This window comes from Phasianus colchicus, chromosome 11, assembly GCF_987193195.1.
Source record: "Phasianus colchicus chromosome 11, bPhaCol1.hap1.1, whole genome shotgun sequence".
Taxonomy (NCBI): domain Eukaryota; kingdom Metazoa; phylum Chordata; class Aves; order Galliformes; family Phasianidae; genus Phasianus; species Phasianus colchicus.
Genome location: NC_143446.1, coordinates 18,967,498 through 18,991,833, shown reverse-complemented (window position 1 = coordinate 18,991,833; position 24,336 = coordinate 18,967,498). Strand labels below are relative to the sequence as shown.

Here is a 24,336-nt window from a genome sequence, read left to right as displayed (position 1 = left end):
TCAGTTACCTACACCCTCCTGCTCAGGACGCAGATGTTAGGAATAAGCTGACAAGCAAGAATAAATCCCAAATTTAGAGTCATTAGGAGTCAATGCCTCTTGGAGCTGTCAAACCTACGGGATGGCATGAAAATCACTAGGTGGAATTTCAAGCTTCCCAGTGGATGATGCACAGCCTAACCATCCTTAATCCCACCCAAATCAAGTCTTGTATTTTTCATAAATGAATTGGGGTAAGCAAGTCTTGGTGCACAGGTGATTTATCAGGCACACCCAGGCACACTGAGCTTCCCAAGGACTTGGTGAGAGCACAGCAAGCCATCAGTCCCACTGAGAAGGAGGACCGGGTGGGGGTATCTACTGAGAGCTCTGAAAAAGGAAAGCTTTTACTATTACTTTAATAAACTGGACAAATTTAAGAGTATTCTACTTTATCTCCTATATGTTTCACTTCTTTAAAACAAACATTTGCAGTAACTGCTGAATTTATATTTATCCAAAGGTAGTAAAACTCCCATACGCGCTATAACAGAGGTTATCTATGTAAATACCATTTCATACAGAATGGAATCTGCATGAAGAGATACCTCTTTGTTCTCAAAATTAATACAGTTAGTTCTCAGTAATACTCCCTCACTGTTATATTCCCACCAGAACTCGTGGCTATGTGTCATTAGGAAAAATGACCACCTCAGTTTCCACCACTGAGTGTCTATCTCCTGCTGTTACCACAACGGCTTCTCTTCTGGTTGGGCTGTTGTATCAATCCCATGAATGCCTTCAGCCAAAGTATTTATCTATAGCAGCATCTGCTCCTACTATTTTATAATTAGAATATAATTAGTAGAAGTTCTCACACGAAACTCCCATAGAGAAATGACTCTACCACACAAAAGCAAAATCTGCAATTCCCAAGCTATTGGCAATCTACACTAAAAAAGAAATCTGGGCATTTCTCTAGTGCCTCAGCAAATGCCATCTTGACAACAAGACATAATTAAGAAGTTGTATTGCATTGGGAGAGACCAGATACAAACCATCTGCAGACAGGTAGGGCAATCAATTATGCAAAGACTTACTTGGACTTTCAGAAAAATCCTGTCAGGTCAGCTTAAAGGTCAACCTCAAATGAAAAAGTCAGATTTCTTAATAAACTGAGTGCTTGGAAAAAACACTGCTGTCACAGCAACATAGAGTTTTCTATTTAAAACCATTTGAAAATGTTCTAATATGTATTCTTTGTTCAGATGGAAAATGAATGCCTCTAGTTAACGATAATGCTGAATTCTTATCCAGCTTTTGCATACAAATTACAGAAGAAACGCATGGATGGTACCTTGTCAGAAAGTACCTGGCAAGTTTTAAACTAATTAGGAAAGCACAATAGCAATTATCCCAACTCAGGCTCAAACCTCTGGAATTTACAAGTATCCAAAGAACTGAGTCAGCCGATGGGGAGAAGAAAAGCAAGCGAGGGAGTGATCTGAGCTCTATTTAGTGGCTATTCGCAGAGGGAGCATCTACAAAACTGCCGGCTTGTAAATCGCTCCTGCTAGGGGCAAGCACAGCATGTGAGCCATCCTATTAAATACTTGCTTGAATTTTTAGAGGTTGAATCACAACCAAATGTGAACAATTAAGCTTAACGGAATTACGCTGAATGGGAATTAGATAAGCAAAAGAGAGGGAAAAGTACAGAGCGAGGAGCTCTGTGGGATGAAGGCCAGTAAGAGCACAGATCTTGGAGTGAAAGGGAATAAAATGAGCTCTGTTCCTTTCTTTCCTTGTCTGACCTTGGGCAAGTCATTAAAAGTCTCTGCAGCCTTATTTACCCAGCCTATCACATGGAAGTAAGGCCTTCATTAGAAAGTGTTCTGTCTTCTTACACCGCTGTGCACAGTAGATATTCTTATTTAAGATAAACTTTTACTTGACACCCTGTAGAGACCTCTCTGCTGCCAGGCAGGACCGAAACCCAAACACCTCTCTCCAAAAAAATCAACTTATAGTCTAACAGAGCCAACAAAAAAAACCTTCAAAGGCCATTTCCTGTGCCACAAAGGCTTACTTTGCTTCCTGGTGAAGGTGAGGCTGTCTCTGTGCGCTTTGCTCCTTGCAAGGAAGTGCCTTGCATTCCCATGTCCCAATTAGTCGGTGACAAATTGAGAAGGCAAGCCCTTCTGAGCACCTCGCTCCTGTTTTGCTCTCTTGTTGGTGTACTGATGTTACACAGGGGCAGGATCAAGGCAGGAACATGTGTGGAATGAGAACAACAACCTGCAAGATCATCCCATCATTATAACTTGCTCAAAATCCTCAGCTTCTATGCTGCTGAATAAATATTCAGTACAGGGCATCGTTAAAGCATCCCTCACATTTCTCCTGTTACATGGCATTTTATTTCTAATTAGCCACAAGTTTTTCCTATGCACATTGCTTCAAAACAAGAGCCAAGGTCTAACTAGTGAAAAGACGTGGAGAGGGGGAGAAACAAGCAGTAGGTCAGCAGCAGCACCTCTCCTTCCAGCCTGGTTTCAAGCAATGGATGAGCTCAGTCCTGTCTTTCTCAGCACAAAGCTTTGCTGGGATGCTGGTCATGGTCTGCAATATTCCTCCCTGACATCCCCACCTGTTGCTTTCTGCTGCCTGAGATGTCATCCCACTCCCATTCCACCATGCACTTTGTTATCAGGATGAATGGATTCAGGCTTGAGTTGTTGCAAAGACTTCCTACTGACACATGAAAGGAAGTGAAATTTTCACTGGAGAAATACTGCTCACCCTCTAAATTCTAATAAAGGTTAATATTTCAATATATTTGCAGTGAAGCTAGAAGAAAACAGTACTGAAATCTACAACTTTGATCATTAGCTCTTTATAATCTAATCAAAAACTTCAAACATAACGAAAATAAAATTTGTATTTCAAGAAAGAGAGTTTGCATGAGAGAGAGAAGCAACCCAAACCACAGCAAAAGAAGTTGATGACAAAACTCCCTTGCCTTTCACAAGCAATCTGCCATTGGATCGTGAAGATTCACGTTCACATCATGTTCCCAAACAACTGGCTTAATACTGTGATACAGCACACCCAGAACTGAACCTCTTCTGGCAGTATCTGATGTCAAATTCTCTCTGCCACCACAACTCCAGGATTAAGACAAGGCTCTAGTCTCACATTAACTTTGATGTGATTGCCCATCACCTTACTTCAATTGCATTAGATGAGGTGAGAATCAGGTCCTGGGAGTCCCTAACACTGCAAACATCACCTCATCACCACTCAGCAGTGCTTCAGTTACTCTTTGATGCATTAAGAACCATCACGGCCAGACTTTATCATTGTGCCACTGTGCTCTTACTATCTGAAATGCAACTCTGAGCACACCGGCACTCCATTCCCCTTCCAATCCAGCTGGGCTCAGGGAGAAAAAGTCAAAACTGTTCAAAGCCTCTGAAGTTTGGTTCTGCTAAGCTGCTTCCAAAAACGCTTCTGAGAAAACACACACAAAGACTGATATTTCCCCGAGTACTGTCCCAGATTCTTTCCTTCACCACTCACACATTTTCCTCCTACTACTGAAAATTTGCTCTCTAAACACTTCATCTGTATCTTTGAAGTTAAAAACATAGCCTTCAGGCCAGTCTGCTCTTAGTTACTATTTTCAAGGATATAAAGTTCTTAGGGGTAACAGAGTCATTACCACTGTTACTCTTTATTCCCCCAGAGTGATTCCTTCATCTCTCACCTGCAATGGGGACAGGCAGTCATCTTCTCAATGCATGTAACATTGGCATCATTATCTTCCCAATCCCTCCTGCACAGACTGAACTACTTGGGTGTGAAGAGAAGTGGCTCAAGGGGCACCTCCCCCATCTTGCACAACAGGACTGAATCACAGAATCACAGAATGGCCAGGGTTGGAAAGGACCTCAAGGATCACGAATCTCCAACCCCCCTGCCACATGCAGGGTCACCAACCTCCACATCTAATACTAGAGCAGGCTGCCCAGGGCCCCATCCAATCAGGCCATGAACACCTCTAGGGATGGCATCCACAGCCTCTCTGGGCAGCTGTTGCAGCACCTCTGTGCGCTACAATGACCTCAAGTTTTCTCTGTTGTATTCTTTTCTGCTAGAGTACTCAAGATTTGTGGGATTTTCATGAAGCTCATCCCACTGCATGCTTTGGAAAAGGATAAATCCTATTCTCCCTTGGGATGATGATCAAACTCACTGTGTCAGTAGACTGACAACACAAATTCTTCCTGAACGAGCTACAAGAGGATGCATGGGATTTTTGTCCCGCTGCAGTAGAATCGTCATTTTTGGTTCTCTAGGAACAAAACAGCTGCATGAAGCTAGAAGCTCCAGGATCTTTTGCAGCCAGAAATTCCCAGCGAGTCCACTAACAAGCACAGTTGCAGGACCTGAGAACACGGCCCCTTACATCCATCCCCTGTTGGATCTCTATCACTGAGCAGCCAGTGTTTGCAGCTCCTGCCTCGCTCTGCCTGATGCTCCGCCTCGTTAACCAGAGCGCACGGTTCTGGCTCATCCCACAGACCTCAGCTCTTCCTCCTGCTGCTAGTAGCTCTTGGAAATCTAAATTAATTCCCTGCAGCTACTGGCTAGGAAATGGGTGGAAAAAAGCTCAGTCAAATGTATTTGGCTTTTCTCGTGAATTTGTAAGTGTACTCAGTTGAACGGCCATTTCCAGTTAATAAGCTCTGGGTAGTCTTCTTAAGTTATGCAACAAACTATTGGAAAAAATAATTTGTTGCTTACATTCTACATCCAATCACATGCAGAAGCACACACCATCTACTGCACTGTGTTTTGATTAAAATACATATCAGAAGTCTTTGATCTACAGTTTCATTTTATGCTGGATTTTCATTTGTATTCAAAAACTGAGAAATACTTTAACCTTTCTGAAATGGATCGTGTTAAAATAAATTAAAGAAAGTTGATGAAAAGCATTAATTAACCTGCTTTTGTCTCATTAAGAGTCTGTGTTTAACCTATAGGTCATCTCCCTTTTCAGCTGATGTATGGATTTGATCTTCAATGATGAGCTAAACAACCCAATCTTCTATTGATGACTGAGTCAACTCCTGAACTTCTTTGCTTTTCTTTTCTGTGTGGGAGAGGACAAGGAATTTCCTAAAAAGAAAGTGCTGAGCTTCGTAAGGCATTATTCTAAGCCATCCATTCCAGCTCCTGCTGTGCCTGAAGGTTGGCTGGAGGTTGCAGCACACAGAGCCAGGAGGGAAGGTGGTAGGGTGGGAAGCAGGGAGAGCAATCTGCTGCTTTTACCCAGGGCACACGTTCCACACCGATTTCACAAGCAGAATTTGATAGTCAAAATACCTGGAGTAGCTTCGTAAGAGTCGATATGTTTGTATCCCTGCTTTTAAAAATATAACTCTAATAACGCCAGAGATAACTCCAAAACTGGCAGGAGAGATAGGCCAGAGATCTATGCTTTTTAATATCAAGCTCTTCACTACGATGACTTTTATCACATTAATGGCTAAATCACACTGACTGTAAAACAGCCAAAATGAGGCAATTAGTAAGGCCTGTGACAGCCACAGAAAGTGAAACGCACAAGGTTTTCCATGAAAGCCAGATGGATATCTTCAATATATTTCTTATTGTCTGCTTGTGGTAATATGTTCAATTAAACCGACTCAGTGCTACAGAAGACCATTTGAATTGCCTGAAAAAATTAATTGTCTGCTGCAAATTTAATGAAGCTTAGCAGTTATATTGTGTTTACAAGTTTTATTTGTTATGATCAGTAAGTGCTTACAAGAAAAAAAACATCTTCATTCAGCTGGCCCTAAGTGCAAACCACTGGTATTTGATGGTTCATTTCATTCACACGTATCTTTGCCATTTACTGTTTTTGGCCTTAGAAGATGACCTACTTTTTTTTCTCTCTCCCAGATAAGAAACAGAGCTCGTGGCACTGTTCATTCATGAGCGGCTGAGTTAGGTCTCATTTGAAACACAAGATGAGCTCCTTGCTGCTGCAGGAGCCAATTTTGTATGGGCATCATGCAATAACGTCTGCTGCGGTTTGCAACTGTAAATGAACTTGTAAGTTGCCTGAAACAATAAAGTACCTGATTATAACCCATATCTGAAGCGCTTTAAAAGCTGCAAGGATCCTGAAGTAAGACAGCATCTACCAGCCACCAAACCCACCAGTTCCTACCTGGAGCTCTTCTACCCAATGCTCATTAATGACCTCCAGCAAACCATGCCCAAAGCCTCAGGGCGCCATGGTTGGGAGGAATGGATGCACAGCTCTCTCATTTACAAGCATGCCTTTCACGCAGTGCCCTGGGCCATAATTTTACTTAAATCTAATAAAAGACCCTTAATTACACCCTAGAAATAATTTGTTTCAGTGGAAATAGTCCAATTAGAGCAGAATATGTTACTTTGCAATTTTACAGCCAAAGATTACAGCTTTCATTGTCAACTGTTAAAATCAAGCATTTCCTACTGGATGAGAGCTAGAAGTCAAGAAAGGCTTTCAAACTGAGGAATAAGCTTTATTTCATAAACATGAGAATGTACCAACGTGCCCTTCTGAATGAATTTTTGCTTTCATATGTCTGCAGTTCTCTCTAAACCTTTTTATTTATTTTCCTTACAAAACTCTGATATGGAGATTATGGAGAAAAACAGGGTTTTTTTTTTTTTTACTTTTTTACTTTTTCTCCATGACATTTCTAAGAACAACGTGTTAAGTTGTTCTTAGGAAGATAAGGAATATTCATATCTGACCACATATAAAAACTGTGTGCAGCCATCACAAAAATAATAATAAAAAAAAATTAACACAACTTTTGACTACTTCAGAGTTCTTTGTCTTATGCAGAAAATCTTGGCTTCGGTACCAGCCAAACAAACACCTCGTGTGCTATCAAGGTTCATTCCAAAAGCCCATAATATAAGCACAGCTCTAAAGGGCTGCTCTGGGATTATTATTTTTAAGCCTGTCTCTCTTTTATAAATCAAATATTTTGCCTTCAACACGAGGTGTCATTTAATGAGTTTCTTGCTAAACTCAAACAAGCCCTGGCTGCACTCTGGGAGGGCACTGGGCACTGAAGTAGAAAAGGGAGCATGAGAACCCCTACCTGACTGCACGTGTTAGCGCGTATCAGCTGTCTCTATTATGAAGTAATTAAGCCACAAACAACTCAAAGAAACCCTGCGTTATGCACCACCAACAATGTTCAAAACACAACTTATGAAATACGCAGCCACAGACAGATGGTCAGTCATTAGAAAGCAAAGTCTCTGCACTGCAGTGTACCTCTGGAGATGGAAACTAAACTCCTGCCAGTTCCCTATGGACAGCACAACATTCATAATCTCTGAAGATGAAAAAAAATAGTTCTTCCTTATCTATTAAAACAATCCAAAGCGCTACCAAATGCACTTTAGCCCCTTGGCTGCAAGGCAAACTATTTTCCAAACCACAGAGATCAATACCCATCAAGTTATGTTGAAACCCAGCAATCACAGATGGCAAGAGGAGCCAGAAGACCTCAGCATCCCAACACCACTTTGTATAGAGCTCAAAGGCTGCACCCACACTGATGAGCACAGGACTGCCTCTCAACTACGAGCCCAGCCTCTTCTACGTTGGGTTTGAAGATAGTAACACTGAAGATTCTGAAAAGCCTTTTGATAACGGACCGAAGTTTACAGTATCTAATAAATCTTTTCAATTTTAAATGCAATGCACCAATTTGATATCCATACAAAGGAATACGCCTGGAATGGAAAATATGCAATTTGATAGAAAATGATGCCAATCCCCGTGCTGGACAAAGTCAAGGCAATCAGACTATTCAAGTGTGAGGAAAAAAATAACCTACTGACATTATCTTTGTATTATTTTTCTGCTAAAATGATATGGACACCAGCTAACAAAAATTCTCCTGCTTTTACTGCTTTGAGTCCTCCCATAACAGTCAAAGCGAGACAAGCTAATGGCAGGAGGAAAATGTTAAAAGTACATCATAATGAAACAGGCAAATAATACTGTCGGAACTTGCCCTTGTCAGAGATGCAAGTGTACAACCAGAGCTGTGCTTCACTACCAGAGCAGAAATTACAGACCCTGCTAAGCACTCACACAGTGGTTCTCTCTCCCAGAGGAGCTGGGACATCTCTGCAGGGGCAGCCCCTGGCCCCAGGCCCTCCTTGTGCTTCGTGAGCTCAGAGCTTGTATTGCAGCGTCTTGAAATGAGCTTCCTATTTCAAAGCTGCTCTGAATTAGCTAATTTATACAACGGCATTAAATACAAATCAATTCCTATTGCACAGTTTATATGCTTTGTCATGTAATCTCCTGGTGCTGAGGAAGGCTATAGTCCTGCTACGTGTTGGAAGAACTGAACATTTAGCCTCAAGAACAGTAAAAATGGAAAAGAAAGATGGAAAATTCATATTTATGAGTGCTACATATAAATACATGCCATGTTTTACATAGCTCTGAAGGCCATCTGTGGAATTCTCCTCCATCCCTACAAATTCAATCCTGCTTTTTAATTTAAAGGTCAAACCCGACACGCAAATTTGCAAGATTTGAGGTCTCAGAGGCCAGAAGGGTTCTCACCGAGAGCAAACCAATGGAAGAAACCCAAAGCACAAGCTCACAGGTTCGGGAAGCCACTGAGGCTCAGCAGCTCTGACAACAGCATGTTAATACACAGCCCTATGGGCACCCATCAGAATTTCATATTTTGTAAGCTGTCTAGTCATGCAGAATATGAATATTTATTCATCCCTCTCTGGTTGTTTGCCAGACATTTATTTTAAGCTCCTTGGTTCTGGGGTAACAGACATTCTCCTCCTCCCATCCTTGCCCACACTGTCTGTGACACTGTTGGCATCTCTTGCTGAGAGAGGAAAAAAATTAAGAAAGAAAAAAGAAGAGAGAGACCCTGCAATGTTAATGGGAGAACAGAGGAAAGCTGGAAAAAACGCCTTTCGACCTTCACAGTGTTTTACCCGATGACATAAGATGAGTTAGGAGAGAATATAAGCATATCTTAAGGTCAAAAAACTCATCAGCTGATAAATTAGTCTTTTTTACACCACAAAACAGAGTTAAAGCAAGATATTCAGTCGTATTTCTGTCAAACCTTGCCCATGTTTTACTTAGGGCAGGGAAACTCAAGCATTTCAGTATAAAATAAGTGTATTTTACACAGTTCATTTGGAGTTCAGAATAGTTTCTGCTCTTTTATACTTTTTATGGGATAGACTTTGAAATTGCATTTCTCTGTCTGCTGCTAATATCCACATCCTGGGCTTAAAAGAATGCATTCTCTGCTTCATGCACACGTGTCACTTCCATTAATGCTAATGGAACCAAGTGAAAACGGAGCACTGAGGGGGAAAAAAACACTTGCTAATCCTCTGTAACCCCACCACGAAGCACGGCGATGCGTGAACCATGCGAACACAAAGATCCCAAGTTACCAAGAACTCAAGTTACTGCCAGCTCCTCGGTACTGCTAATGAGGAAGGACAAGGTGTGGGTGACAGAAGCATGACTCAGAGCAGTGGGCAAACACAGTCCTGCTCTCAACGACTGGATTTCAGGGTGTCAAATGCCATCGGCCAGCTATAGAGGAGCTGCAGAGCCAAGCTTGGGTGCACAGCATCTGGTGGCATGCAGGTGCAGGCACAGTGGGACCCTCCTGCCTCTCTGTGCTCACCCCTCTGCTCCCAGCTTTGCTTTGGTAACAGACACAGGATTCTGTATGCCCGCTGTCTCTGAGCACTGTTCTCAGGGCTGTTTGCTACAGGTTCCTCCTCAGGACGACACAAAACAAGAAAAGGCAGAATCAGCTCATGTGGAAATGAGATCTGATTTTTTACTCTGCTCTATTTTTTTTGCAGGGACAGATGTGGGCATGGGTAAGTGCCATGCAAGCTCTTCCAAACCTCCCTGACTGCCAACACGTAACCACGCAGCTAACAGAGAGGCAAACCTTCTGCCCTGGCATGACAGCTGCTGCTGCACTGCTGGCACCTGCAGTTCACAATCACAACGGGGCTTCACCAGCTTTATCAGCACTTGCCTGACATTACTTGCTCTGGCTGTAAAAAACACGGATTAAAACTTGCACTGAAACGTTTTAAAGTATTCCCTATCCACCACAGAAATAATTAATGGGGAGACCCTCTAACCAAATGCTATCCATCAGTGCCAAAACATGGGAGAATGAAAACTGACAGCATCAGAGCTCTGTGATTGATTTATTGCTTTGCAATCAGTCTTTCCTGATGTGTTATCCAAGAGAGGTTTTCCCCCAAATAAGGAGAAGAGTTATTGTAAGTGTAATAATCCATATACTCACTGCCTATAGTAATTCCTCATACACAGGACTACTCATAAGCAGAGGACAAATGAATTTAAAACATTTGTCAGCATCACTCTGTTTAACAGATCATTACTTTAACCGTCTTTGTGAAACCTTACAAGTCCTGCCTATAAAAAAAAAAAACAGATGGAAAAAGTCTGAGTACACCCCCAACAAACACCTGGAACTCCTGAGCTGCAGAACTGCATCCCCATATGACACACAAGGCTGTGTGCAGCCAGAAAGCCCAGCTGCTGAAGGACCTGTGATTCCCACAGGCCCACGTGTCAGCAGCAAAGGAGCAGGCTGTGCCCAGCACTGGGTAATGCTCACCAGAGAACATCACTGTTACCTTTCACAACCAAGCTGCCAGTGCTGCTCGCTGTCCCGAAGTGGTTGGTGGCCACGCAGGTGTAGCTCCCTGTGTCCGACTTGGTGACGTTGACAATTCGGAGGCTGCCGTCATCCAAAACAGTGATTCTAGAAAGATAATTGGGCATAGAACACACGTTATGTTACATACATACCTTACAGTCACATACTGCTCTTCCTAGTCTGCGTTAATTATTAACAACTTGAACAGCAGACAGTCCGCTGCAGAGTGAGTTAAGCTGGCAGAAACCTCTGAGGACACAATTCATAAATACTGAATGCATCATTTACATGAGTTTTTGGTGTCTTTACTTGAGGGCAACTCTAATTTACACACACAGCTCGTGTAGGTTTTACGTGAGACTGTGCTTTGGTGCTCGGCGCTCTCCAGGACAACCCTGCAACGTGCACTGCGTGGGCTGCAGCTGGAGATGCACAAACCTGAAGGCTTTTCAATGAAGGTCCCAGTTTCCCCTCCACAAATCTGTACTCTTTGCCACCAAAACGCTGTTACAAGCAACGCTACCCATCTCCTGGATGGTGGGAGGCAAGTGGGGATGGAGGATAACTCCTGATCCCTCCTCTCCCCTGCTTAGCACCACACCAGGGATGCTTCTGGGGGTTCCTTTGTTCTCACAATTAGCCCTGTCTTTTATCCCGTCTTCTTGTGCTCTTCTTTAAGTCAATGAAAGCAGAAAGCCTGATCTCCTGTAAATCCCATTCAACGTGAATGCCTTGAGCCCTCAGGAAGCAAGAACAGCGCTGTGAGGTCCCGCTGGGCTCAGGATGGATCCATTATCAGAAGTGCCTTTGGCCAACGTTACATTAAATCTGCTATTTGAAATGTGCAAAGAATATTCTTTACCCAGGAGCACTTGGGGAGCACAGCTGATGCCAGACCAGTGTGAAGCAGGATCTGCTGCTGTGGAAGCAGCACAGGGGACAGCTACAGAACACCGTGCTGCTCAACCACTGTAATACCCACCATTACCACCACTGTGCACATCATTAATTGCTGTAACATCAACTGAGCTCCTTACTGGTGACAGTGGTGGTACGCTGGGGGCTGTCACCGTATCACTGCAAATGCACCCCAGTGGACAAAAACAACACGTTTCTCTCTCAGTTTCCAAGGATTCCTTACCTCCAGGACCATGAGATGGCCAGCTGCTGCCATAAGGCAAATGGGCACCGACACACACAGCATGCACCACTGCTTTCTGCTCCTGCCCTGAACGAGCAGTGCGTCACATCTGCAGGCAGCCCATGTCCTGCACTCTGCAGACAGCCACATCCTTCCATCACCTCTTTCATTCCCAGTTAGAAAGTCTCTTTTTCCCACTTAGCACGTAATTTCTGTCTGCTGCCTCTATGAACAGGACTTTGCACCGACTTCATCTCTTTATTACTCAAAGCACTTCAGCGTTCCCTCTATTACATTTTGGTCATTTTCTTTTTAATTAGTACTTTCTTACCTCGGTGTACAGCAACCACAGAAAATACAATTATTTGAAGACACCCAAAAATGATCTGCAGAACTGCAGGGAAACCTTCCCTCCAGCCTAATATGGTCTCTCTTAGCAGAACACGTGGCTGTCTGCTCAGTGCCATGTCTTGGAGCACAATCTCTTTTCTGCCCTTCAGCCACTTTCAGACCTGCACTGAAAATCTCATATTAATTCCCACCTTCTCCTGCTCAATTATTTCCTAATTTAACTAATTTGAAAGGAAATGAAGAAGCCTTCCTGCATCCTTAATGCCAATCAAGCTCTGAGCAACGAGATTGAGAAATTAGGACAAAAGGAATCTAGCAGACAATGGCTGCAGGCACCACAGAAATGCTCGAGAGGCTCTGGCCAGATGAGGAGCAGTGCAGAAGCCGGGCAGCACACAGCAGCAGACCCCACAAGTTGTAACCCTCATGTGCTGCCATGGGGTGACACTGGGCAACTCTGGTATTGAGAAACAGCAGAAAGGAATAACGGGTGACTTCAGATGTCTGCCACACCACTTGAAAGAGTGTATTTGGTGCTCTGTGTTCCTTTTTGGTCTGGTCCGAGTCCAGATGCAACCCTCAGAGAGCTGTCAACCTATAGGTGGATGCCAGCCCAAAATACACCCATCCCCACCAGCACAGGAACAAAGCAGGCTCCTGCAGGCTGCAGCCAGCACAATGAGTGGGGACTCCAGGGACACAGCTTCATATAGAGCAGCAATAGAGTCAGAGAGTCACAGAATCACAGAATCACCAAGGTTGGAAAAGACCTCAAAGGTTCTCCAGTCCAACCACCCATATACCACCAACAGCTCCCAATAAACCATGGCCCTCAGTACAGCATCAGAACGTTTCTTGAACACCTCCAGGGATGGGACTCCAGCACCTCACTGGGCAGCCCATTCCAGCACCTGAGCAGCCTGTGCCTCCTGTTACACACACTCTCTTGATGAGTACAACCAGATCTGCTTTAAAAAAAGTGATAGCTTGTGTCTTTATAACAATGGTACAGAGTGAGGGAGAGGAGGACAGTGCAGGATGCTCTCAAACCTCCATCCTGGCCTCTCCCTGACCTGCTTTAGCAGCAGCACAACAGCAGACCAGCTGGCAGAAACCAGGGGCAGGGGTTATATTTCACACGTCAATAACAGTGATATTAATAGAAGTTTCTCAACTGGCTTATAGGTCTCCAAATTGTTGCAGTCAGTAGCATTCACTATTGTAATTTATTTTTGCAGGAGTCCAGTGACATGTATTTGCTTCTGTAGCAGTTGCTCCAGCTCAATAATTGGAAGAGAGTAGTATATAGCTACTTGTCTCTTATCTTCACCACTGTGTTGGCACAAATCAATGCACGTATTACATTAAATGTGCACTGGAGCACAGAACTTGCCATGCTGGCCTCTAGTGCAGGAACCTGGGCAGCAGTAGCACCAGCAGCTCCCAAAGAATTACTTACTGCTGTTATCAATTTCAGGTCTTCGGAAACAACAGTGCCTTTCTGAAGGCTGAAGGTGCCCTTGGCGGGCATTAAAATTCAAATCAATATAAAGGACAGAAACAAGCTCAGCAAGATGCTCCAGCCCAAGAAGGACCACACTGTGCTGGCCTTGCCCTGCCAGCCTGTGCACTTGCTCCCTCAGCATTTTGCCATCTCAAAAAAATCTGTATTGCAGACTGTATTTCCCTACAGTTGAGATTTTATTTTTATTTATTTTAATCCACATGGCTGAAAACCGTTTACAGGATCATCTCCTCCATGGGTAATTTTAACTGTACCTGTGGACAAAACTAGCTTTAATTTCAAATTTTAATACCTTTTCTATCTCTACCTTTCTGCAGCTACTGGTTTCCCAATAAGTGTCTATTTACATTCCCAGTATTAAATAGTTGCAGTTAACATGGACTGGATGGGTTTAAGGAATGACTTCTGTATGAAATCAGTAAATCCCCCATAAACTCTGGCACATCATGGGGAGACTGTGCTGCTTCCTTCCACCTCTAAGCAGAAAGCCACAGCTGGTTAGGTTTATTCTCTGATAACATAAGACTGCAAAGCTGGGACTCGCACTGAGTTCTCCAAAGCCATTCCCCAGTGGATCTCCACACACAATGAATTCTGGCCTGATAACTAATTGATTCCCTGCACGCTCCTCCCAATAACCAGCATCAGGAATGACAAATAATTGTGCAAGTTAACTGTTGTTTTTTTTTTTTTTTTAAACAAATCATTAGAATCCTACTGTGAGTCACTGGCTAGGAGGCTTTACGGTTACGTGGCTCTTTTTGCTGAAGGTGCTTTCCTACACGGAGTGTTTTGTCCCTTAATTTTAATCCAATGCGCCGCAAGTCAGTGAGTAATTATTTTAACACTTTGGAATTTGTTACAGTTTGTTGAGAAAGTAGGAATGACTGTCTCTGATTTTGCTACTTCACAATTCCTTTGCAGACATATCTTCACTAAGAGGGAGGAAAGGCTCATTTCAGACCACTGAAAGTTCTCAAACTGCTAACTGGCTTGAAAGCAAACATCCCTTGATCAACCACTTCTAGCAGCTTGGTTAAACAAGTCCTTCTAAGACACAAAGTTCAAATTAAATGAAGCACTACACCGCACACTTTCTTTCTTTTTATCTGAAATATATGATGCTATGGTTCTATGAAAACGTTTTCTAGTAAGATGGCTAGGAAGACTTAAAATAAAGCACATTTCCCATAGACACACATTACTGCAGAATAAAGCGTTGGCTGCTGAGTACGCACCTCTCTGAACCACTCCAAACCAAGAGGAGCTATTGACTTGCTATTGAGTGCTCTGGGTTCCCTGCCACTGCTAACCACAGCAGCAGTAAGAGGCACTAATAATGCAGATCTGTTCTTGTACAGATTGGTGCCACTGAAAACTGGCGCTCAGTCACTGCTACTAGCACAGAATAAACAAAGAAAAATATCAACTTGGAAAAATAATGGTATAATACATTTTAGCACTCTCATATAACAAGGAGTCACCTATTTTGAACATATCGTGGCATTTGTCAGAAAGAATCTGTTGACTTGTGTTGTCAACTGGAGATTTTAGATCCATGGAGAGCAGAGTCTGATCTGAAATCAGGAGATGAAAGGACTGCTTGTTTTCTAAAACGAAGGTTTGGGCTCTTCCCCAGGAAGAACTGATCTCGTCTTTTGTTTTTTTAATACTCTTCTGGGGACAAAGGACCTTTAAAAATGCTGAAAACATTTCTCCCTAGCCTTCCTTGTCTTGTTTTCACCATCACAGCAGCAAATGGAAAAACTTGCAAGCTGAGCACTTTACATTACTCTAAAAAAGGCTTTTGCAGAATGAGCAGGCACACAGTTTTTGTATCAGTTCCTTGCCCAGCCCTGTGCTAGTTCTGCTGGAATGGAAGTGTCTCATGCCATTTGTTGCTTGGTGTGAGCCCTGAAAACTACAAGACAGAGATAGGTGCATCTGGATGAGAAATACGTAACCACTGTGCAGAAAGGTGCTGTGCTCAGGCATCCACCCAAGGTCATGAATAAAGGACAGTTCTGGGATCATGGCCACATCTGCACAAAGCTCCTCCTGGATCAACACGCTGCTACCAACCTGCCCAGTATTTGCAACTGGAGGAGGCCAGGCAGACCTGGAGCAGTGCAAAGAGAAACATCAGTGCACAATCACTTGATCTACTTTCCTCTATCTTCCAACAGTGATACCTCTGCTGTATTGGTTCAGTGACCCATCAGCCACCTCCAGCCTGAATCGAGCACAGCAGATCCAATTCATGGAGCTCACCGCAGCACTTCTCACTGCTGGGCAGAACTCCCAGGAGTAGAAAGATATTTCTCGGTGAGTAACGTGCATTTAGTGATAACACATCCCAGTGAGATCAGTAAGAGTTTTATCACTGACTTAGTAAAAACAAGATCAAGCCTTTGTTTGGAATATGAATAATGTGTGAAAACTGCAGAACTCCCTGAGCACATAATAAAACAGCTCATCAGTAATTACCTCCAGCCTAGCTCCAAGGAAATCCGACCTCTGGCTGTCTGACTGCATCCCCTGCCTCTACACAAACACGACTATGAACTGTTGCTCAGGTCAGCCCTGTGCTGCAATAGAGCACTTGCTTAAAAACCTCAGCCCTACTGCCTTTACTGTAACATCTTCCCTGTGTGGGTCCAGAAACCAAAGAGACCAGCACTGCAGAGCCAGGGATGAATAACTCCCATCCATGCCTGGCCAGCACCAGGTGTGAGCCTCGGCAGGGTAAGCAGTGTGCTTGGGGGCTAACCTCCTCACAGTGAATTATTTACTCACTCACAGAGTCCCTGCATCACCGACACAAGGTCTGCACCAGACAGATGATGCCGCAGGTATCCCTCAATAGATTCTTGTCAGCATGCCCTCTATTTTTCTCTTCAGCAGGTGGAAATGTGGAATATGAATGGACGACAGAGGCAGTGCATACAGCAGGCTGTGTGACAGCAGTGGTTTTCCTCCCAGGGGACAGGGCAGCAGAACTGCTGGACTGCAGCATACAGAAATTCTTTCTTGGGAGCAAAGTACTCATAAGTGACTTTTTAAAAATTTTTTAATCTCACATGGCTTTATTTGCTCTGCTGAAATGAAGCAAGGTATGTTGCTTCTTATCTGATCACTTCAGCATTTTAATTTATGAAATACAAGCATAACTACACTTGCTTTCACTGTTGATTAAACACAGACATCCGAAATATTTCATGCTTCACCAAGTGAATATTTTTAATTTTTTTCCCCCCAGGAAACAATGCTTAGGATGTCCTATCCTTTTTCTATTACGGGGAGAAAAGATGTCTTAGAGCAAGCATTTAAATGAATATCAGCTGGAAGAAATACACACAGAGTGCAATTTGAGATAAAACTACCATTGATTCCTTCATGTACAGCCTTTGTGGCAGTAGTTGACGTGACTATTGAAAAGGGACTGCGGTGCCAGAGTTCTTCTAAGAGATAATCCGTCTTCTGAGAGAAGATTTAGGTTAAAGGCACCTGTGAGAAACAGTGCATTTCAGCCTACATGATGAATGGCTCATTGTCCTTCCTCTGAGCTGGGGCTGGAAGCAGAGGAGGAGGGGAAAAGCATGAGACAGCCTAGCCTTGATTCTCAGCAACGTGTTTGCTCAGCCATTACCTGCTTTTCATAGGCAGGAACAGGGAGAGCAATTTTTAGCCTAACAGCAACTTTGCTTCATGCCAAAACTCTACTGCAAATGTAAATGATTCCAGGCAATTGCATTATTTATCTAATTATTTCTGTTTCTATTGCATGCCTTTGTAGCAGTTTACCTTCTTAATAATACTTCCCATGCAATGAAGCAGTGACTAGGATTATTAAAATGATCTCATAATGGCACTATTACCCATTAGGCTATTTCAGAAAACATGGAAAGATTTAGAAATCCTCCCAGGCCTGGATGTACATCCTGGCTGCCAGGGAGGATTTACTGCTCCCAGCCCTCCCTGAGCCAAGGCACCACTCACCACCACCTGCCCATCACCATGAAGGATGGGCTGCCTTGCTCCCCAGCTAATAACAACTCCACAGCCACAGGCTGCCCTCGCGAGTGTGACTACAACCTTTGTGCTGTGTATAAATAAATAACAGGAAGGTTAGATCTGTCTGCTGTATAACATTAATCCCCATTAAAGTAGGCACAGAGGTCAATGTGGACAACACAGATCCCCATTCAAACCTGTAACAGCCTCTTGCATGCACAGGGAGAGAGGACAGGAGGAGAGCCCTGACCCTGATCCCGTATCTTCAGGCCACTCAAGATGTCCCTTCATGCATCCACAACACCATCTCCCAAGGTTGGGCTTCATCTAAGAAAGCACATGAGAGCAGCTGTAACTCCGGACACTTCTGCACAACTGGGAATTGGTGTGAAATGGACAGAATGTTTGTGGGAATGGCATCACAGGGGCTTTTATTTGACTATCCATCTAAACCCATAAATGGCACTGACCGCCACACGATGCAGGCAGCCTTGTAATGCTATGCAACTTCTTGTCCTGGACCTGTTAAGTTTTGATTTACATTACCAGCAACATCTGCTGTGGTACTTATTTGTCTATAACTACTTGTCTTTTCATGGTTCACAGAAAAGTCTGAACTAATTTGGAGCCTCAGTCAAAGCCCATTTAATTTAGTACATGTCTTTCTCTTGGTGAAAGCAGGCGTTAGATAAGGCCTTACTTATCCATGACAACTGGCAGCTCTCTTAACAGCAAACTCACTATAATTAATTTTCAGGTAAGAACTGTATTTGCTCAGAATAAACCAAGGTAAAAACCTGTTCCATTTAGTTCAATAGAAAAGATCCCAGCAGCTTTCCTGGAAACGCATTTTACGTGGAACTACCGAGGCTGAGGATGAAGTGTTTGATCTGAGGCAGTGCGTGGCCCAACATGGGATGGCCAAGGCCTTCGTCCTGAGTGCTCCTGATCCCTAAGACAGGACGCACCACAAACTCATTGAACTCAATGTAAACCAGTCACCAAGCCGTCCTAACACTCAGCCATCCTAAGTTCTTCCTGCAATTTCCTTTCTCAACAAACTGTTTATCTGCAGTGACGGAGCAGTCCAGATAAATAATACAGTACTCAGAACACATTAATGACTACCAATGCAAAAGCTGTGCTTTGTCATCATCCTCCTTTTTGCCTGGAAATTTTTAGGACAAGTCTGGAACTGATGAAATCCTATTCTGAAGGAGTGAATAGGAAAGAAAGGAGCATTTACAGCTATTAGAGACTTCATGTAAATTGTTTAGAGAAGCCTAGGGTCATAATTCAGATATAAAAGTATCCCTGGGTTATCTAAGAACAGTTCTCTACAAAATGTCTTTCTTAAGGGATGATGATAACAGGAAGAAACAAATGAAAACCAAACACAAACACGGCTAGGGACCCTGAAGCAAAAGAGCAGGCTGTCATGAATTTCAAAGAATAGAAACCTTTTGTCTTTCTACTCTTTTTTCATTGTACACAAAATTAAAATAAATACAGTAAGAGCAAACGTGTCATGAAAATAAATATTTGAGGAAGCAGATCTGAGCAAAGCAAAGCAAAGCTCATTTTTACAGCTTTCATTCCCCAGACATGAGGCAATAATTTGAGCTGTATAGGAAGACTGCAAGTCCGGAGGGTCCAATGGTGCAGAGCACCAATTTCCCATTGATTTGGTGAGAAATGAAGACCAATCCCCATGGGAATCCCCTTTTAGTGCAGCCCTTTAGCCTCACAGTTTATTTTTGCACACTAAGCTGGCCATTTGTCACAAAACATGAGAGCAGCACCGGCAAGAAGGGCTTTTGGTGCTCAGCACATGCCCAGTGCAGTGAGTTCTGCATACAAACATTCAGCACAGAGCAGACTCTCCTCTTCCTGAAGCAGCTCGTTGCTGGCTGGGGTAGAGGGGTAAAGCACTCTTGCAAACCACCCTGTGGAAGGCTAAAACATCTGCACACAACTGTCTGTCCAGACACACAGCTCCTCACCAGGAAATGTCACGCCCAGCATCAAGGGAAACCTTGCATAAGGAAGCAGCAGGTGCTTCAGAGCTGCTACTCAACTCAGCCTACCTAACGCTCAGTGAAATATTTGCTGTGCTCATCCTTCCACGGCAGCGATTAGAGCCCAGAGGCACAGAGATTGAGCAGCTTCTCCAGCCAACAGGGAGAGAGAGCAGCAGGCTGAAAGCGCTGCCTCCATCATCCTCACCAACAGCTCCCTCCCAACGAGGACAAGCCATCACCCTCTACCTACAGCAAAGGCTCCAGAGTTCTGGCAAACAGAACCACTAACTCAACCGAAGCTCAGAAAAATAACTCTTATGAGAAAAAAAAAAAAAAATCTGCACAAGATTTTCCGTGCATCAGCTGCTGACACAAACCATTTCTAGAAGCATTCATGAGATTAAAGCAGAAGCAGTAAATGCGCTCTCAGCTTATTCGCTCCAGCTGATACCATCTGAATGGATGCCCAAAGGCACAGTCTTTCAAAGATAACACGTCTTTTCCTCTCGTTTCAACAAAAAATGCCCACAGTACAAAGATAAATTACCCACTCCGCTTGTAATTGGCATTAACGTAGACATGCAAGATCCAAAGATGTATTTATGTCACTTAAAAATGATGTTTAAATAATCATCAAAAACATCACCAAGTCTGGTAGGATGCCTAAAAAGTTCATTAGAAATGTCTCACTTCCCCCAGCAGACATATAATTATTTCCTTGGAATTTAAGCACGTATTTCTTAAAATGTAGCCTTAACTGTAAAATTGTTATCTTCTTACCACTAATTATGAAAATGTCCAAGAGAAGAAATATTTTATAACATTTCTCACTTCAAAACGCTCTGTGCTCCACAGGACTTGGGAAGGGCTGATGGGTGCTTCTGTCACTTCTCTTGCAACCCCCTGCAAGCAAGGCTCTGCTACTAAAATAAGGAAACGTAAGGCAAAAGCCTGCTGACTTCTCCAGACACAGCGGGTCCCACCAATGCCATGAGGCTGGCTGCACTGTGGTCACCACATGGTGACACTGCTGTCCTACACAGCATCCCCAGTGAAACTGGTCTGCTGGGAGAACAGCAACAGCTTCTGGTGCTGCAGAGCAAATAAATACAAATGTTTTAGGGATCAGCCTAATTAGGGTTATGTCTTTAGACATAAGAAATAAAATGGCATTAAATTGTGCTCTAGAAACAACACTTCTCAGATAACACTGTGCTTGAAACATTTGCACAAGAGCAGAGGGGAAAAGGCAATGCAACAAAAGGGACTGACATGGCCAACTTCTGATCAGCACTGAAGTTAAACCATTGGAAGGCTGGCAGAGTGAGTCTGAGGGCTTCCTTAGGCCCTCTGACCACCAAATCAAGTGGTTTCCTGGCTCATCTTAATTCTCTTCTTGAAGAAAATTGGTTAATGCAAGTACCCGCCACTTGTCTCAGGCACTGCAATGAAGTAAAGCCATCTTCTGCCATTGTCTTTGAAAAGTAAGATGAATGCCGCTCCGTCGACTCAAACTTCAAAAAGCTATTTGCAGAATGTCATTTTTCATTGCGCCTAGGCAGGATGTAATGAAAAACCGACACGTTATTGATGGTTTGGTTACCTGTCTGCCTTAAAGAAATTGCACAGGTGCTGTATTTAGAAAAAAAAAAGAAGAAAAAAAAAGACAGTCAACACAATTAATGCAAAACAATGATAGGAAGCATCCTTTGAGGTTTTATTTTCTGCTGAAGTGTCACCAGACTGCACGCCCAAAAGCCCCGGCTGGCAATTTGTCTCTCGAGTAATCAGGATAAAAATAACACCATGGTTTGTACCCTGGCACCAGACGGGAAAAGATGTGCCCTCTGTCCTACTGCCATTTTCTTTCTGGCTGTTTAAAGCAATTAGCTACTAATTAGGAAGTCTGAAGCAACAAATAAAAAATGGGAATTAATACAATTTTCCAAACTCAAGACACGCTGATAGTAAAAGCTTTCCTTTTCCTGATTTCATAACTTTTCTTTCTCAAAACAGAATAGCACCAAAATAAATATGCAAAAGTGTGTTATGCAAATAACAGCTGATCTGATGGCTCTGATAATGAACAGCCCTTGTGAGGGCATCGTGATGGTGTTAACTCTTCAGAACATGGTGGGTAAGGTGCTTCAAAGGTCCACCAGTCTCCATACCGAAGTGCAGAAGGCACCAAAACACATCGCTTTTCAGAAGCCATTGGGGCACTATGACTTCTGGATAAGATAAAGTGAAGAGCAGCAATGAGGCATCTGCAACAATTTGGGCCTGAAATGCAGAAGCCACCTCTGCAAATGAATCTTGAGCACCGCCTGGAAGCACGGCTCTCTCCTGACCACTGTTTGATGCTTTGACCAAGCTCACTGGGCACGCTGTACAGTGCTAAATGCTGCCACAACTGACTTCCGTAAGTAAACGCCATGACATGCAAAAAACCTGGTACAGCATGGCTCTGCATGTGCTCCAGTGTGCTCATACATCACGAAGCTTGTCAAGGCTGTGAGATAATGGGACCAACTGGGAGAATTTCCATGGTGAGCTCGCCTGGAGTATCTAGGTCAGATCCTGCTCTAACAAAGCACACTGTGAGGGCCGCTTTATACAGAGACTTGTTTAATTAAGATAACAGATGTTGCTATTATATGAGTACTAGTCAGTGGCTGTTTAATTGGACACTTTCATATTCTTTGCTACCAGCACAGAGCATCATTTGTCTTTTATGAATTTCTTCCTTACAATTAAACTCTATAAACAATGCGCTGTATATTCACAGAAAAGCAACAGCTCTAATGATGTAAGGGCTGTACACAAACAAGAACGGGAGAAAAGTAATTTGTTTGGGGGCTTAAAACTGCAATTATTTTTCTTTCCTGGACTGAAAACAAGTATGGTAGGAGGGTAAATATGACTACCAAGAGCTTCAGCAGAACATTAGAAATAAAAACCATTGTGAGTACATATTTTGAACATACATTATTTCAGAGGAAAACACATTATATTGTGACATGTTCTTACTAAACGCTCCACACAGCTGACAACAGAACAGGGAGGCACGCATTGGCGAGGCATGGCCGAATGGCGGACTGATAAATGCCTGAATTTCTCCTTGAATGTCAGAATTCTAAGCCAGGTTATGGATTCAGCCTCACTGCTGCACCACAGTCTGGCAGGATGGCTGGGCAGCAGTGCTACGGCAAACCACAAGGCTGGAGAAATGCAGCATTTCTCCCCCAAAAAGCTATCCTGGATTTCCTGCACACAGCCTACGCTGCTGGGAGCTGGGAAGCAATGCAGAACTAACGCAGCAGGAAGAAATGGTAAACCAAGAGACCCAAACATACCATCACACTACCTCCTACAGAACTGTGCGACCCTATGGCTTCATACTCTGGGAAATGACAGTTTGTCTGTCTGATAGACTAGAATCTAAATTGAAACCCTTTGTTAAAAATACAGAAGCGTAAATCTTACCAAAATACCTGCATGTAAATTCAAGCAATTTCTGTCTGGGCAAAACATGCACAAGGTGAAACAAGAAAGAGCTGCGAGGAAGTCATGCAAATCTTGCACTATACCTAATCCCCAGTGCTACTCCAACAAAAAAGCCATTCCATGCCAATAATAAAATACATCCCTTCACTAATCCCACCGGAAATTTTCATAAGATCCTCTAACAAAATGACCTTCACTGGGAACTTGTAATAAGTTCAACCTGTGCTGACAAGAGGCAAAAAGCCCACGTCCTTCACTGCAGATCACAGCACCAGTGTCCACTTTAACACTCTATCCCAGAGCCCAGTGCTTCTGCAGCTCATCCCTTGGACAGCGTGCATCAACATGGCAGCACCTGCAAGTCTGCTGGGTAGCAACGCTCTTTCGGCAGCTATGGAAAATCGTATGAAAGAGATTTACATGTTTCAAAATTAAGCTTGAATACCAACTGAATTAACTGCTTAACTTAATGCCAGCTTGCAGCACTCTGAACAGTTCCAGGACTTTTCCCTACTCACACTCAGCCCTGTCCTCCCCAGTGCCCAGGAAACATGAATGAATGAAGTGGGGACAGCAGCAACTTCTGCTTTTCAATGATGTGAGGATGAACTGCTCGTGCTTGCAACTAGCACAGCTCTCTGTGGGAGCAGCGCTGTAATTATGAACAAATTGAGAGCTTTCTATGATAAGATCACCTGAAAATAAACGTTTTAAAACACAAGTCTTGGTAATAAATTTATGTAACGTTGCGGCATTAGATGTAATTCAGTTATTATGAGAGGATTAAGAAAATCCTGCAAGAACAATCTGGGCGCTGTGACTTCCCCTCCCACTTCTGCCAATGAACGGCAGACAGAATGTCTTGCTAGGATGTAATTGTCACAAACAAGAAATCCCATGCATGGGAAGATGCCTGACCTGCAGCTGGCATTCAGGAGTCCAAAGGAAAGATAGAATATAGAATATATAATCATAGAATATAGAATCACAAGGTTG

At 43.3% G+C, this 24,336-nt stretch overlaps 1 protein-coding gene across 7 annotated transcripts in view; it reads right to left on the bottom strand.

Moving 5' to 3' along the window:
- Positions 1-24,336, bottom strand: part of LOC116236796 (contactin-4) — a 252,850-nt gene that overhangs the window by 17,988 nt on the left and 210,526 nt on the right. For all 7 annotated transcript variants that reach the window (XR_016470163.1, XM_090148469.1, XM_090148468.1 and 4 more), the window contains one exon: positions 10,759-10,886. Coding sequence is in view for 6 of the 7 variants with exons in the window: in XM_090148469.1 (XP_090004595.1) it covers positions 10,759-10,886 (128 nt within the window). In the remaining variant the exon portion in view is untranslated. The remainder of the gene's footprint in view (positions 1-10,758; positions 10,887-24,336) is intronic.